The sequence below is a fragment of the Canis lupus genome, chromosome 26, assembly GCF_003254725.2.
Source record: "Canis lupus dingo isolate Sandy chromosome 26, ASM325472v2, whole genome shotgun sequence".
Classification (NCBI taxonomy): Eukaryota; Metazoa; Chordata; class Mammalia; order Carnivora; family Canidae; genus Canis; species Canis lupus.
Genome location: NC_064268.1, coordinates 6,477,736 through 6,495,195, shown reverse-complemented (window position 1 = coordinate 6,495,195; position 17,460 = coordinate 6,477,736). Strand labels below are relative to the sequence as shown.

At 46.0% G+C, this 17,460-nt stretch overlaps 3 protein-coding genes across 10 annotated transcripts in view; 2 read left to right on the top strand and 1 right to left on the bottom strand.

Moving 5' to 3' along the window:
* TMED2 (transmembrane p24 trafficking protein 2) overlaps window positions 1–17,460 on the top strand; it is a 168,451-nt gene that overhangs the window by 36,487 nt on the left and 114,504 nt on the right. The gene's annotated exons all lie outside the window — the stretch shown is intronic.
* The window catches only part of LOC112676464 (N-lysine methyltransferase KMT5A), a 73,280-nt gene that overhangs the window by 19,659 nt on the left and 36,161 nt on the right, over window positions 1–17,460 (top strand). The gene's annotated exons all lie outside the window — the stretch shown is intronic.
* The window catches only part of RILPL2 (Rab interacting lysosomal protein like 2), a 30,779-nt gene that overhangs the window by 5,595 nt on the left and 7,724 nt on the right, over window positions 1–17,460 (bottom strand). The window contains exons 3-4 of one of the 3 annotated variants that reach the window (XR_007406084.1): window positions 10,786–10,899; window positions 2,021–2,200 (exon numbers count right to left, since the gene is read on the bottom strand). Coding sequence is in view for 2 of the 3 variants with exons in the window: in XM_025473694.3 (XP_025329479.1) it covers window positions 4,826–4,850; window positions 10,786–10,899 (139 nt within the window). In the remaining variant the exon portion in view is untranslated. Of the gene's footprint in view, window positions 1–2,020; window positions 2,201–4,290; window positions 4,851–10,785; window positions 10,900–12,857; window positions 13,539–17,460 lie in introns of those variants that run through there. The other 2 variants (XM_025473694.3, XM_025473695.3) reach the window with 2 other exon arrangements.

The following is a 17,460-nucleotide window of genomic DNA, read 5'->3' as shown; positions in this document are numbered from 1 at the left end:
TGTTTTTTGCCCCACAAGGCTCAGATAGAAGATTAGATTTTTTGCTTTGTTTCACAAAAGGTATCCAGCAGGGGCAGCCGGCTAGCTCCATAGCGCACAACTCTTGATCTCGGGGTTGTGGGTTCACGCCCATGTTGGGTGCAGAGATTACTTTAAAGATAAAATCTTTTTTTAACAAAGGGGTTACACAGCAGTATGTGTATTTCGGTGAATGTCTTCCTAGTGGACAGACACCTCATTTGTACAGTGGGGTCATATGTGCGGGAGAGGATTAAAAGCTAACGGGTGTCAAGTCCTCCCTTAGAACAATACCTGGCACGTAGTGAAGCTTAGATTTTAGCCTCTTTTGTTGCCACTGTTTCTGATGTAGATTGGTTCTCAGGTAGGAATCTGTCTTGTGTGGGAAGCCCCTCCTGCTGGTCCAGATCTCTGTCCCTACCTCACAAACCCCACCAGCCACCCTGGTTCACTCCCTCTGCTCCGGGCACTTAGGGCAGATGGGGACACTGGTTGGGGTCCTTGGTTGACAAGCAAAAAATCTAGCACCAGCACTGGCTTTAAGCGTCTGTCAGCCTGTTCACCTTGCACAAATCCCTTTCCTTCTCCAAACCTTGACCATCAAACAAGGAACAGCCTCTGCCCTGTTGACGTGCAGGCATGTCCTGAGGATTTATGGATTACTACATCATCTTGGAGGGAAGAGGGTGGCCTGGTGGCCGAGTGCACTCAGCTCTGGAACAGTCAGCCCTGTGACCTCAGACAGGTGACAGCTCTGTGTGCGCCACTTCCCTCCTAGGCAACATGGAGCAGTACTGGTTTGTGTATGTGGGTGATTGTGTCACAGGAGTTACTGCAGGCCTTGCACATAGATAATCCTCAGTCACGGATGTTTGCTGTCATGATGGAAAGTGCATTGTTTCAGGGCGCCTGCGTGGCTCAGTTGGTTAAGCATCTGATTTGATTTCAGCTCAGGTCATGATCTCAGGGTCCTGAGTTCAAGCTAGTGTTGGGCTTTGTGCTCAGCAGGGGGGCATGTGCTTCTCCCTTTGTTCTTCCCCCCCTTCTGCTCATCCTCTCTCTCTCTCAAATAAAATCTTAACAACAAAACTTCGCATTGTTTCTACCATTCCCTTTTTACAAGTGCCTGGAGGCTGATAGCTAAGAGCCTCCAAACTGATATTTTGTTGCTGTATTTACTTTTTCATTTTTCATTTTTTTTATTTTTTATTTTTTAAGATTTTATTTATTTATTCATGAGAGACACAGGGCGAGAGAGAGGCAGAGACACAGAGGGAGTAGCAGGTTCCATGCAGGGAGCCCGACTTGATCCTGGGTCTCCAGGATCACACCGTGGGCTGAAGGCAGCGCTAAACCACTGAGCCACCAGGGCTGCCCTACTTTTTCATTTTTTAAAAGATTTTATTTATTTATTCATGAGAGACAGAGGGAGAGGCAGGCTCCCTGCAGGAAGCATGATGCAGGACTTGATCCCAGGATCACACCCTGAGCTGAAGGCAGGCGCCAAACTGCTGAGCCACCCAGGCGTCCCTATTTCATTTTTTAAAGATGATTGCTGCAGCAACCACTTGTGCCTAGTGAAGCCTGGCTTGGAGACCCATTGCTCAGTGGGTTCCTCCCGGTGCTGGGTTTGCCGAAGGAAGCCCGCAGTGTGGGAGCATCTTTAAGCAGTTTCAGTGATCACACTGGACCCCAGCTCCAGGAGAAATGCTCCTGGGACATATCTTCTGGAACTCTCACACCCTACTGTCTGATTTTACCAAGAGTTGGTAAAGTAAAAAAAAAAAAAAAAAAAATTAAAAAAAAGGTAAAATTTGAGCATTCTTTACTGTCAATTTTTTAGTCTCTCCCAGGATACATAGGAACCAGGGCTGTTTTACCTTGACATTTCTCTCTGGGTTTTTTTTGCCTTATCTATCCCACGAGGGAGAAAGAGGCAGCTGAACGTTTATACAGGGGAACCCCCAGTCTGGAAATCAGGTGATACATGTAAATGGCTTACAGGCAGCAACACACAATGATCTTCTGTTTGCTTCTAAACTTTCTGGCTGTCCTGTCAGCCTGGAGATGGGAAACTGAAGCAAGAATGGCTCAGGTGCAGGGAAGTGGACTGCCAGAGTTGGGACTTCAGGATGGATGGACTGTAAGTGTCATGCCCAGGAGCTGAGTCTGCTGTGCAGTCCTGTAAAAGAGACAGCACTCTCCCCGTCACACACACACACACACACACACACACACACACACGTATAGATTCGTTTTCCCAGCCAGCTCTCACCTCCAAGGTACAACAAGCTTTCCCCTCCCTCTCCCCTGTTAAGAGGGGAGCACCCTGTGAGGACTGCAGCATCATCTGGGGTTAGGAATCAGGAGCCCTTGATCTAAGGAAGACTCTGCCAACATGGCATTCTGGAGCTGCCTCAGTGCAGCAGCATTTCTGGGCAGGCAGCGTGGGTGAAGCCTGGGCTGTGGAGTTTACATCTGGGTTCAGGTCAGACTTCTACCACTGTTGAGCTGGGGCCCTGGACGAGATCCTCAGCCCCCCTGTGCTGGGTGTGCCACAGGGATGGTAATACCCATCCCACAGAGGTACAGAGAGGCAGTATGCAGAGGGTCTTCCAAGGGGTACAGTCAAGACATACACACCTTCATTATTAACATTAGTGCTTTTTGGAGAAGAGGGGCACATTTCACTTCGCAGGCCTTAGAATCAGGCCCACGTGTGCATCTTGGGCAGCCAAGTGACGTGTGTAGGGTACTTTCACCTTGTGGAGTTTCACTTTCCAAATCTGTAAACTGGGGTGTTAGTGCCTGTCCCCACCTCCGCGAGGTGTTACAGGAATAAACGAGGTAAGCCGTGTAGCAGGTGGAACATACAGTGAGCCAGGGTCGTTCACCAGGGCGACCGGCTCATAGGACATGTTCAGCAGGCCCGTTAGTTTCTTTGCAAAGTCAGCCAGCCAGACGTTCTCTAGGGACTGTATTTCACTGAATCCTAAATGCATTCCCCCCCACCCCCGGCACACACATTTTAACATCTTTGAAATCAGGATGAGCCTTAAAATCAATAGCATCTTAATGTTATAATTTGTCCTGTTTCTTTAGCACCATGTCTGCCTTTTTCTCCACTGTATATTCTTGCCTCCTTTGTCATAGATCAATTGACCATATAAGTGTAGGTTTATTTTTGGACTCTATTCTGTTCTATTGATCTATGTGTCTATTTTGGTGCCAGTACCAGACTGTTCTGATTACTGCACCTTGGTGGTATATCTTGAAATCTAGGTTTGTAAGACCTCTAGCTTTCTTGTTCTTTCTCAAGATGCTTTGGTTATTTGGGGGGGCGCCTGGGTGGTGCAGTTGGTTGAGCATCTGACTCTTTGGTTTCAGTTCAGGTCGTGATCTCCAGATTGTGGGATAAAGGCCCATGTCGGGCTCCGTGTTCAGTGAAGGGTCTGCTTATGATTCTCTCCCTCTCCTTCTGCCCCTTCCCACCATGTTTACTCTCTTTCTCTTCCTTTCTCCTTCTCTAAGATACATAAATAAATATTTAAAAAATTAAAAAAAATGTTTTGGTTAGTTGGGAACTTTTTTTTTTTTTTTTTTTTTTAGTTGGGAACTTTTATATATATATATAAAAAAAAAAACAATAGGGGCACCTGGGTGGCTCAGTAGATTAAGCATCTCACTCTTGATTTTGTTTTTTGTTGTTTTGTTTTTTAAATATTTATTTACTTATTAAAGATTTTATTTATTTATTCATGAGACACAGAGAGAGAGGCAGAGACATAGGCAGAGGGAAAAGCAGGCTCCATGCAGGGAGCCCAATGTGGGACTTGATCCCAGGTCTCCAGGATCACGCCCTGGACCAAAGGCAGATGCTTAACCACTGAACCACCCAGGCATCCCTGATTTTGGCTCAGGTCATGATCTCAGGGTTGTGGGATCAAGCCTTGCATCAGGCTCCACGCTTAGTGGGGAGTCTGCTTGAGATTCTCCCTCTGCCCTTCCCCCTGCTCATGTTCTCTCTCTCAAATAAATAAATAAAGATTTTTTTAAATTTTCAGCATTTTTTCTCTCTCATAGCAACACACAAAACACTGGTGTATCACTTAGAGTCGCTGAAATATATATGCCGCATATATGCACCACCACAAAAATATGCATATAATACATACATACAGTATATACAGATTTGGAAGCTGAGACTCTGAAAGGCTGAAGCACCTTATCCAAAGTCACATAACCCCAGAGACCACTCTAAAAACACTCAGAGAAAGTATAAAAGTCATTTCACTTTAATACAAAGTCATGTAAAGAAAATCATGTTAGCAAAATCATATGTTTCCTAAATATCTGTGAAATCACCACTGGAGTGTCAATGCCATCCTTTCCTGCATTCTCTCCCTCCCCTCTCCGTTTGGGCTCATGAATTTTGCTGTGACTACATGGTAAAGGCCCAGGTCACCTGTGAGACCAGACAAGCAGAACACACATCTGCACACTGGAGACCCCATCGGGATGGCTGACGTGGAGCAGGAAGTGGGCCTCGTTTCACTTTCCTTCTGATTTCTTGATTTCTCTCTGCTGCTTCCCTTGCCCTGGCCAAGCCTTCAGGGGTGTCCAGTTCTGCAGCCAGGGGAGAAATGTCCATGAGAGAGCCTCACCTCCTTTCTCCTTGGTGCTTTCAGGGGAAACAAGTGAGTAAATCCAGTGAGTATGTGTGGCACCGAGATGAGTTTGGAAGTCTTGCTGCATTGACTTCTTGAGTCTGAGAACCTCTGTGTGAACCATGGCTTGAGATCTATGTCTACTTCCCTGATCGGAAAGAGAACCTGGGTGTAGAGAGAAAAGGGTCAGGGGGCACAGATTTTTTTTTTTTTTTTTTTTTTTTTTAATATTCACGAGAGACACACACAGAGAAAGAGGCAGAGACACAGGCAGAGGGAGAAGCAGGCCCCGTGCAGGGAGCCCGACGTGGGACTCGATCCTGGGTCTCCAGGATCAGGCCCTGGACCAAAGGCAGAGCTAAACTGCTAAGCCACCGGGGCTGCCAGGTCAGGGGGCACAGATAGAACAAAGCTAGGCCTGCAGAAAGCTGCCGAATCTGTAAGAGGCTCTTGTAGGCCGTTGACTCAAACGTTTGCTCTGGGCTCATTGGGGGCAGGCACCGCTCACGGGCTTTCTATCTATCAGCTCATTTCACACTCATAACACATCGACAAGCTAAGTGCCATCAATATCTCTATTTTATAGACTAGCAAACTGAGGTCCCGCAAGGTTAAGTGACAGGCTGAAGGTCACACAGTAAGTTGCGGAATGGAAAGTTGGATCCAGAGCCCCTAATGCACTGTGCTGTGCACAAAGATGGTGTCTGAACCCCGCCCCCCTTTTTTTTTTAACTTCAGGAGGTATTATTGTGAAGGAGCATCCCTGTTACCTACAACTATAAAATGCATCTTTGCGATGAATAAAGATTGGCATGTAAATTCTTGGATAAAACCTATAAATCTCCTGAGACATGAACACCCAATGTTCAGTGTTTCTCCCCATCGTATACAAAGTTTTGAAAAGAGAGAAAGCTATCTGGGGTTGATCACAACGTTCAATCTCAGTGCTAGTTCCAGCTATGAGAAAGTCCCAGAGCTGGCTGGTGGGTTGTAAAGCCAGTGATGGGGACTGGGCTTGTGCTTCTTGTTGAAGACAACTCCCTGCCCCAGCAGAGCACGGGTTGGCAGCTCTGCTGGCAATGGCTGTGGTGGGCCCCTGACTCGTGTTTGTATATAGGCATGAGGGCTCAGCCATCCTCCCATGAACCTCTGCATACTGCCTTCACCCACCAGTTCCCTGTCTCAGGAAGTGACATCATCCCCTGCCTAGTCATTCATGCCAGGAACCCGGGGGTTGTTCTCAGCTCCTCCCCACCATCTGCTACATTTTAGTCATCACACCCCAAATCTGTTCCTAATCCTAACACTTTTCATTTCCTCCACTGCCACCCCCCAGTCCAAGTCACTGTGATGAACACAACAGCCTTCCCGCCACCCCTACAATCCACTCACACCATGGCCAGAACGACCGTATCACTACAGAGAGCTACATCATTCCTCAGCTTAAAACACTTCATGGCTCCCCACTGCCCTCAGGATAAAGAAAATCCTTCTAGCATGACCTGCTTCTTCAGAAGATTGTTCATTCGTTCATTCACTCATTCATTCATTCATTCAATTAGCTTAATAAGCTTGTCTGACCATGAAATTATGGCCTTGTGCTCATTAGACACAAGACCTCAGGCTGGCTTGTGCACAGAACAAACATTTTATTTTTTGCCACATCAAGCCCAAACTCTAAGGGGCCCAAAGAACTCTCCTCGAGGAGGCAGAGAAACCAGTAGCTTACATCTCCTGGAAGCCTTATTTACAATGGGATGCCCAGCCAATAGAAGTGCTGAACAAATGTCTCCAAGTGCCCCACCTGGTGTGGCATAGAGATGCTCTTTCCTTCTTACTTTACCTCAGGGGAACCTTCCTTGTGAAAGAAACACTCCCCCAGGCCATGCTCTGACTTGTCCCCCCACACCTCCTCCACAAAACAGAGGGAGCTTTTACATGTAAATATGGTCATGTCACTCTCCAACCTAAAACCCTCCAGTGTCTTCCCAAAGTGTTCAGAGTGAAACTCAAGGTCTTCACTGGGACCCCCTGCCCCCTGCTTTGACTGATCTCAGGCCTCTTGCCTGTTCCCTCCACCAGGAATGCTCTTCCGTCAGATCTTTATGATCTTTCAGGGCCCAGCTTGACTGTCACCTCCTCACAGAAGCCTTCCAGGACTTACCCCTGTCAACTTCTCTCTCCACTGCCTATTTAATGGATAGCTGAAGATGAAGTGTTAATATACTTCCTTACCTGCACACTCTTTGACTCCCCTGCTAGAGTGTAAGCACCATGAAGGCAAGGGCTTCATCTTGTTCACTGCATCCCCAGGACTTAGAACAATGCCTGGCACATGGCAGGCCCCCAGTAAATATTTGGTGGAGGGATGAATTATTTTGGTTTCATGTAGTCTTGTTTGACAGAGCAGTTTTCCATGCAGGCATTCCAGAAAGTCTGGTAACCCTTAACTGAACTATGTATGTGCATATTAAGTGGGCTGTGTGCCCCTCAGATTCATCTCATCCTTTCTCTGTCCCCTTGTCTACTCAGGAGAGGCTGAGCTCAGTGGATGAGAGCAGCAAGCCAATGGGAGGTGCCAGCAGGTGCTGGGAAGATAGGGAGGGGAGGTGTATTTATGCCCCAGCTCCTTCCCCACCAGGCCTGGTCTTACTAGTTGCTATGTCCTTCTATGGACCCCCCCCCCCCCACCTCCCTTTGCCTCACAGCTCCCTGGGCCCACACCGCCATGCTGGAGTGCTTCTGTATCCCTTGATGGTTCCCTTAACCCTGCTCACGTGTCTGTAAGATGTTCCTTCTTTAAATCTTTTTATTAACTCCTTTTTTTAATTTTTATTTTTTAAAGATTTTATTTATTTAAGGGACACCTGGGTGGTTCAGTGGTTGAGCATCTGCTGTCAGATCAGGGTGTGATCCCTGGGGTCAAGTCCTGCATCGGGCTCCCTGCAGGGAGCCTGCTTCTCCCTCTGCCTGTCTTTGCCTCTCTCTGTTTCTCATGAATAAATAAATAAAATCTTTAAAAAAAAAGATTTTATTTATTTATTTACTTATTTGGGGGAGAGAGAGAGAGAGCATGGCCACAGGGAAGGAGAGGAGGGAGAAAAGAGAAACAGGCTCCCTGCTCAGCAGGGAGCCCGATGAAGGACTTGATCTCAGTATATGTGCTGCCAAAGCGAGCACAGGACTTGATCTCAGGACCTCGAGATCATGACCTGAGCTGAAAGCAGATGCATAACCGACTGAGTTACACATCACTCCTTTTATTTTTTTTTATTTTTATTTTTAAAATATTTTATTTATTCATGAGGGACACACACAGAGAGAGAGAGGCAGAGACACAGGCAGAAGGAGAAGCAGGCTCCACGCAGGGAGCCAGCCCCACGTGGGGCTTGATCCCGGGTCTCCAGGATCACACCCTGGGCTGAAAGCGGCATTAAACCATTGAGCCACACGGGCTGGCCACATCACTCCTTTTATTTTTTTATTTTTATTTTTTAAATTTTATTTTATTTTTATTATTTTATTTATGATAGGTACACAGTGAGAGAGAGAGAGAGGCAGAGACACAGGCAGAGGGAGAAGCAGGCTCCATGCACTGGGAGCCCGACGTGGGATTTGATCCCGCGTCTCCAGGATCACGCCCTGGGCCAAAGGCAGGTGCTTAAACCGCTGTGCCACCCAGGGATCCCCACATCACTCCTTTTAAATGCACTATTTGTTTCTTGCCAGGACCCTGGCAAATGTCCGCCCCTCTATCCCTCATCACTCACCCATATTAAGTGCCTGGCCCCCAAAGGTATTTGAGATCCTGACTGAGGTGGTTTCTCAGCTCTGTCCAAGAGGTCAGGGGCTGGTAACTGTCACCAGGCCAGACATTCTTGGAGCAGCAAAGGCAAACGGTGTTTGCCTCATGGAGGGGTGGGGGAAAGGCATGCCTCATTGTATGACACCTGGAGGCTGAGAAGGCATCTTTCAAAGTGTAGTCCAAGGCTTCTCCACATCAGAGTTGCCTGAGGAATTTATTAGAAATCCAGATTTTGGAGTGCCTGGGTGGTTCAGTCAGTTAAGTGTCTGCTTTGGCTCAGGTCATGATCTCAGGGTCCTGGCACCTCAGCCTGAGTTGGGCTCCCTGGTCAGTGGGGAGTTTGCTTCTCCTGCTCCCTCTGCCCCTCCCCCAACTTATGCTCTCTCACGATTTCTTTCCCTCAAATAAATAAATAAAATCTTAAAAAAAAAAAAAAAAGAAATCCAGATTTTTTTGGCTTCATTGTAGACCTGACTTCTGAGAATCTGAATTTTACTTTATTTTATTTTATTTATTTATTGTTTGGGAATCTGCATTTATTTATTTATTTATTTATTTATTTATTTATTTATTTATTTATTTTAAAGATTTTATTTATTTATTCATGAGAGACACACAGAGAGAGAGAGAGAGAGAGAGAGAGAGGCAGAGACACAGGCAGAGGGAGAAACAGGCTCCATGCAGGGAGCCTGACATGGGACTTGATCCTGGGTCTCCAGAATCAGGCCCTGGACTGAAAGTGACGTTTAAACCACTGAGCCACCCAGGTTGCTCTGGGAATCTGAATTTAAACAAGTAACCCCACATTCTCTGGTTTGGGCCTTAGCACCCAAAGAAATGAGGGATTAACAAGGCAGCATAAACACAAGGGGGGTAATCAAAGGAAACTGTTGTGTCCCAATGATGGGAGACATAGGGTCCTCTGAAGTTGGAGGTAAGAGAGGTAATGAATCAGCCCACCCCCATCCTTTTTTTTTTTTTTTTTTTTAATTTTTATTTATTTGTGATAGTCACAGAGAGAGAGAGAGAATGAGGCAGAGACACAGGCAGAGGGAGAAGCAGGCTCCATGCACCGGGAGCCCGATGTGGGATTCGATCCCGGGTCTCCAGGATCGCACCCTGGGCCAAAGGCAGGCGCCAAACCGCTGCGCCACCCAGGGATCCCCCCCATCCTTTTTTTAAGTAATCTCCACACTCAATGAGGGGCTTGAACTCATGACCCCAAGACCAAGAGTCACAAGCTTCTCCAACTGAGCCAGCCAGTTTATGGGACCATAAACTCTAGTAATTATTGTTATTTTTCTTTTTTTTTTTAATATTTATTTATTTATGATAGTCACACACAGAGAGAGAGAAAGAGAGAGAGGCAGAGACACAGGCAGAGGGAGAAGCAGGCTCCATGCACCGGGAGCCCGACATGGGATTCGATCCCGGGTCTCCAGGATCGTGCCCTGGGCCAAAGGCAGGCGCTAAACCGCTGCGCCACCCAGGGATCCCTTATTGTTATTTTTCTTGTTGTTGGAGTAGTAGGTTCAAGTCCTGACTTCACTATTCACTATCTGGGTGACCTCAGGCAAATTACTTTGCCTCTTGGTACCTATTTCTCCACCTATAGAATGGAGATGATGGTAGCTCCTACCTCACAGGGTCACTATGAAAAGTCAATGAATTAATATATGTCAAGTGCTTAGACTGCTGCCTAACAGGGGCACCTGGGTGGCTCAGTGGTTGAGTGTCTGCCTTTGGCTCAGGTTGTGATCCTGAGGTCCTGGGATCAAGTCCCACATCGGGCTCCCTGCATGGAGCCTGCTTCTCCTTCTGTCTATGTCTCTCCCTCTTTCTCTATGTCTCTCATGAATAAATAAATAAAATTAAAAAAAAAAAAGAAGATTTCTGGGATCCCTGGGTGGCTCAGCGGTTTAGTGCCTGCCTTTGGCCCAGGGCGTGGTTCTGGAGTCCCGGGATCAAGTCCCGCGTTGGGCTCCCTGCATGGAGCCTGCTTCTCCCTCTGCCTGTGTCTCTGCCTCTCTCTGTCTCTCATGAATAAAGAAATAAATAAAACCTTAGAAGAAGAAGAAGAAGAAGAAGAAGAAGAAGAAGAAGAAGAAGAAGAAGACGACGACGACTGCTGCCCAACAGATCTCATAATAGTCCAGCTCAGATTTTCCTAACAGTGGCAGCATGACCAATCAGGATTGTAGAGCCTTCCCACCTTGGGTAGCTAGCCAGCCTCCTTGGGCCTCCACTCCATCCTTCAACAATGATTTAGTGGCAATGGGGCAGCAAGTAACTTACAGCTTCCTTATGATTGTCTTCTCCTCCTTGTTACTGCTGGCATTGCTGGTCCTGGAGACAAGGGTGTCTTTTTGTCTTCTTCCTCCCAGGCCTTCTCTTGGAGGAATCAGACCACTGGGGAAAAGGGAATAAATGGGATGTTTTATTTCAGACCTTCTGTCTGTGAAGCTCTGAAAGTGAAGGGTCTTAATAATCATTATTACATTAATAATATCACTGATAGCTAGAGTCAGAGAGATTCTGCTCTTAATAACAAGAATCTCCCCCTGCCACCTTTCCAATATTGATACCTCTTCTTACTTTCTCTTGTCTAACTGCACTGGCTAGTAACCCAAGCTTCTCCACTTTTTAGGAATATGACCATGTTTCAATTCTCTAACTTAGGCCTTGATTTTCTAATAAATCAAATGAGGATAATAAGAGTAACTGCCTCCTAGGACTGAGTGATTAATGAGATAATCATCATTAGTGAAATAATACATAGCACGTGACAGTATAGCAGTGAACAAAACAGACAAAATTATCTCCTATCATGTGATTTCTATTTTTCCAACGGGGAAGGAAGCAATCAATAAACAAATAAATTAAGTGAAACTTTAAAAGTATAGTAAGTCAGATGGTATGTAGAGTTAAACTGATATTGATTGATAAGATATTGAGGTCAGTTGACTTAAAGAGAACTAGACTTATTTCCATGGATTTGATGTATAGAAGCTGGAAGAAAGATGTTCTTTCTCATTTGTTCAACTGGCATTGCCAGCAACCACATTTCATAAGACTCCCAGAAGGTGTGTCTACAACACAAGATAATGAGGCCAACAAAGCGGACGCAAGGAGGAAAGAAAGAGGCAACAAGTCTCTGGCTTCTCCAACCCTGAGGCCTTGACTGCAGTTTTTTATTTCTGAAAACAGCCCCAAAATCCAAAATCCTTCCCAGGTATGTGGGTTAACAAATTCCTTTTTGTACTTAAGCTAGTTTGAACTGAATTTCTGTCACTTGCAACCAAAGGAAGCCTGACTACAATGCAATATTTCAATGCCTGACCTGGTATAGCTTGTGTATCCACTTAGGTGTTTTGCTGTGGCACCTGCTTGCTACTTTATACCTGTGGTGCTTCCCCCTTCCTACAGATTGGATTGTGTCCCCCAGAATTCAGATGTTGAAGCCCTAAGTTCCAGTCTAATGGTATTTAGAGATGGGGACTTTGGGAGATAATTTTTTTTAAAAATTTATTTACTTGACAGATAGACTGAGCACAAGCAGAGGGACGGGCAGATGGAGAGGGAGAAGTAGGCTCGCCGCAGAGCTGGGAGCCCGACATGGGGCTCAATCCCAGGACCCCAGGATCATGACCTGAGCTGAAGGCAGATGCTTAACCTATAGAGCCAACCCCATCCCCAGGAGTTTAGATGAGGTCATTAGGGCAAGGCCCCCATGGTTGGGTTAAAGCCCCTGTAAGTGGAGATGTCTGAGGGCTTGCTCTCTCTGCTGTGTACAAGAAGCCACGAAGAGTCAGAACTAACCATGCTGGCACCCTGATCTTGGACTTCTGGCCTCCAGAATTGTGAGAGAAAAAAATTCTATTGTTTAAACTGCCTAGTCTGGGTGCCTGGGTGGCTCCAGTCAGTTGAGCATCTGCCTTGGGCTCAATTTTGTGATCCCAGGGTCCTGGGATCCAGCTCAAGTCTGAGTCCAAGTCCGTCAGGGCTCCCTGCTCAGCGGGAAGTCGGCTTCTCCCTCTCCCATAGCCCCTCCCCCTTCACTCGTGCTCTGTCTCCCACTGTCCTCTTTCTCAAATAAATAAATAAAATCTTAAATAAATAAACAAATCACCCAGTCTATGGTATTTTGTTATGGCAGCCCAGCAGACTGACACCTCTTGAGATATGAGAGTCAGAGAGCACGATTCATCCTTCTCTCTCCTTGGCAAAGACTGAGCTCTTATTATTTTATATTATTATTTATATATTACAGTAATAATATTAATACATTATTTGTTACCAATAAACCCCCTTTTCCATGGCCTATTGTTATGTAATACCCTAAACCACATGAGTTAAAACAATGAAGATTTTTTTTAAAGATTTTATTTATTCATGAGAGACACAGAGAGAGAGAGAATGGCAGAGGGAGAGACACAGGCAGAGGGAGAAGCAGGCTCCATGCAGGGAGCCCGATGTGGGGCTCAATCCTGGGACTCTGGGATCATGCCCTGGGCCGAAGGCAGAGGCTCAACTGCTGAGCCACCCAGGCATCCCATGATTTATGATTTCTCATGATGGCTCCATTTCTTATTGCCTTGGTGGGGTATGTGGGAGGCGGGTCACAGTTGGGGCTGTCAGCTGGGGTACCTCTCTTCTTCGTGTGACCTCTCCCTGGTACTGTATTGAGCTTCCTCACAGAACTATGGTCTCAAGCATTCCACAAGAACAAAAAATTCTACGAGGACAAAAATGGAAGCTGCAACGGGTATCTCCTAACCTCAGAAGCCAAAGAGTATTGCTTCTACCACATTCCATTGGTCAAAGCAAGTCACTGGGCAGCCCAGACTCAAGGAGAGGGAAAATAGACTCTACCTCTTGAGGGGAGGGAAAGTCTCATTGCAGAAGGCATGCAGGATGGGAAGACTTGTGGCCATCTTTGGAAGCAGCCTACCACATCTGCCTCAACTCAAAACAATCATTGGGATGATCTTGGACCTCCAAGCTGATGCAGTTGCTAGGAGAATATCTCAGCTGACATGCTGGTTCCTCTAGAATACAGAACCCAAGTGAGTAAACAGAATCCTGCTGTCAACAGGCCTGTACCAGATGGCAAGTGCACAGCTGCTGCTCTCTGGGAATTCAAAACTGGAAATAAAAGCATGTCGCTCTATTCGCTAACAAGCTGCTCAAGTCTCAGCAGTTCAGCCGTTCCTGTTTTTAACTACCTGTGTCTGAAGTACTTATTAAATGAGAGGAAGACAAGTCTTTCCATTAATGTGGTTCCAACTTCAGCAGAAGGAAGATGATTAAATTCCTGTTGGCAGGGAAGCCTGAGTGGCCCAGTGGTTAATTAAGCATCTGCCTTTGGCTCAAGGTGTGATCCTAGAGTCCCGGGATCGAGTCCCACGTCGGGCTCCCTGCATGGAGCCTGCTTCTCCCTCTGCCTGTGACTCTGCCTCTCTCTCTTTCTGTCTCTCATGAATAAATAAAATATATTAAAAAAAATTCCTGTTGGCAGAACTCAGCCCTTTGGATTTGGCTTGCTAGAACATTTTTACTGTACTGCTGCCCCCTTAATGACTTTATATTGAATGAATTTATGTTTTTTTAAGATTTTATTTACTTGAGGGCAGCCCGGGTGGCTCAGCAGTTTAGCACAGCCTTCAGCTGAGTGTGATCCTGGAGGCCTGGGATCAAGTCCCACGTCGGGCTCCCTGCGTGAAGCCTGCCTCTCTCTCTCTCTCTCTCTCTCTCTCTGTGTCTCTCATGAATAAATAAATAAAATACTTTTTTAAAAAAATATTTTTTTTATTTGAGAGACAGAGACACAGAGAGCATGAGCCAGGGCGAGGGGCAGAGAGAGAGGGAAAGCAGGGCTCAGTCCCAGGACTCTGGGATCATGACCTGAGCTGAAGGCAGGACACTTAACAACTAAGCCACCCAGGTGCCCCTGAGTCAGCATATTTCTTGTTTCTAAACTATCAGAGTTGTGATGCCTGGGTGGCTCAGCGGTTAAGTGTTTGCCTTCAGCCAGGGGTGTGATCCTGGAGTCCCAGGATCGAGTCCCACATGGGGCTCCCTGGGTGGAGCCTACTTCTCCCTCTGGCTGTGTCTTTGCCTCTCTCTCTCTGTGTCTCTCATGACTAAATAAATAAAATCTTAAAAAAAAAAAAAAAAACAACTATCAGAGTCTGAACATGGTATGATAACTAAAAGCACAGGTTCTGTATCAGGCTGTCTGGGGTCACATCTCACCATTGTCATCACAGCTATGGGACTTCAAGCAGGTATCTGACCTTTTTGAACCATAGAACATCTTGGACATAATATTACCTTAACTCACGTTGCCATGAGCACTAATCAAAATGATGCTTGGAATACATTTAGAGTGCCTGCACGTAGCATGCACTGATAAATACTAGCTGGTGCTGAGTTTTCATTCTCTAAGGGAGAGAGAATCTCCCTCCTGTCACTAAGGGAATCTGCTTTGTTTAACTCAGTGGTTTCCCAGAATTATTCAACCACAGAGCTCCTTTTTTCTTTTTCTTTTTCGAGCCCCCTTTTCAAGAAGCACTTATATGAAAGAAAACATTTTGGGAAACAGGGTGCAGATGGATACAGCAAAGTCCAAACCCAGTACGTCAACAGCTTCTTATTTCTTCTCTCGCTTATCCTACAATCTTTCTCCTAGACATGTTATTTTTTTTTTCTTTTAGGATTTTATTTTTTAAAAGATTTTATTTATTTATTCATGAGAGACACACACACACAGAGAGAGAGAGAGAGAGAGAGAGAGGCAGAGACACAGGCAGAGGGAGAAGCAGGCTCCACGCAGGGAGCCTGACATGGGACTCGACCCTGGATCTCCAGGATCACACCCTGCGCTGAAGGCGGCGCTAAACCGCTGAGCCACCCGGGCTGCCCCTAGGATTTTATTCTTAAATAATCTCTACACCCAACATGGGGCTCACACTCATGATCCCAAGACCAAGAGTTGCATACTCCACCCACTGACTGAGCTAGCCGGGTGCTCCTATTGTGATCTTTTTAAGCTTTTAATTTTTAAAAAAGATTTAATGAGAGAGAGACAGAGTGAGCATGAGCAGGGGGAAGGTTAGAGGGAGAGGGAGAAGCAGGCTCCCTATGGAGCAGGGGGACTGATGCAGGACTCAATCCCAGGACTCTGGGATCACAACTTGAGCTGCAGGAAGATGCTTAACTGACTGAGCCACCCAGGCATCCCTGCTTTTAATTTTTATATAATTCCAAACTTACAGAAAAAGTTTAAGATTAATATGAAGAATTCCCATATACTCTTTACCCAGATCCCCCTATTATTATCTATTTATCTATCTACCTACCTACCTGCCTATCCATCCATCCATCCACCCATCCACCTATCCATCCATCCACACATCTGTCTTCTTTCTGAACCACCTGAGAGAAGCTGGAGACATGTTACTATCTTATTCCTAAATACTTCAGCATGTATTTCCAAAGAACAAGCACATTCTCTTACTTAATCAAGTAGTTCAGTTATCAAGTTACCATTTTGATATTTTATTTTTAAAGATTTATCTATTTGAGAAAGAGTGTAGGGGAGAGGGGTGGAGTCAGAGGAAGAGAGAATACTGAAGCAGATCCCTGCTGAGTACAGAGCTTGACACCTGGCTCCAGAACCCTGAGGTCAGACCTGAGCTGAAACAAAGGGTTGGATGCTCAACCAACTGTGCTGCCCAGGCAAACTTTTTTTTTTTTTTTTTAAAGTAGGCTCCACACCCAATTCGGGGCTTGAACTCATGACCCCGAGATCAAGACTTACATGTTCTACTGCCTGAGCCAGCCAGGTGCCCCTCACATTTGCTCTTTTAAAACACTAAATCGGGGGCGCCTGGGTGGCTCAGTTGATATAGCTTCTGACTTGTGATCTCAGGGTGGTGAGTTCAAGCCCATACTGAGCATGGGGCCTACTTAATAAATGAAACAGTAAATCAGATCTTGTCATTTCCTTGATTAAAACTTTCTGATGGGGCAGCCCCGGTGGCTCAACAGTTTAGCGCCGCCTTCAGCCCAGGGCGTGATCCTGGAGACCTGGGATCAAGTCTCCTATCAAGCTCCCTGCATGGAGCCTGCTTCTCCCTCTGCCTGTGTCTCTGCCCCCTCTCTCTCTGTGTGTCTTTCATGAATAAATAAATAAAATCTTAAAAAAAAAAAAAAAAAAAAAAAAAAACAACTTTCCAACGACTTCTCATTTCACATACAATAAAATTAGAGGTCCTTCCTGTGGCTCATAAGGCATACCTCTCATCCTCTACCTGTGTTCCAACTTCTACCATGTTGGGTCTCTTAAATTAGCCAAGCTGGTTCACATACTCTGAGCACTTCTCACTCTACTCTTGCCCTACGAATCTTTACATGGTTGGCTGCTTCTTGTCATCCACCTCAGAGGGATCTTCACTGACCACCCAATTAAAAATAGGCCCATCTCCCACCTCCAGCATTTTGCGTCATATGTCATCTTGGTTTTTTGTTGTTGTTGTTGTTGTTTATTGAGGGAGAGAAAAAGGAGGGGGGAGGTGCAGAGCAAGAGGGAGAGAGAAATAATCTTAAGAAGCCTCCATGCCCAGTAAGGAGCCCAATACAGGGCTTAATCACACAACCCCGAGATGATGACCTGAGCCAAAATCAAGAGTCAGACACCCAACTGACTGAGCCACCCAGGTACCCCTGTCACTTTGTTTTATATACTTTAGAGCACTTACTACCATTATGCTGTGTGTTATTTCAGACTTCCTTATCAATTGCCTATCTTCCCCCTAGACTAGCATGGCTTTCTCTGTTTTGTTCACTACTATACCGGTGCCAGGAATAGCACCTGGCATGTGGTAGGTCTTCAATAAACTGCCTGAGTGAACATCAGAACAAATACATAACATGTCAAGGATTTCCAGGCAGGGTCTGGCTCTGCGG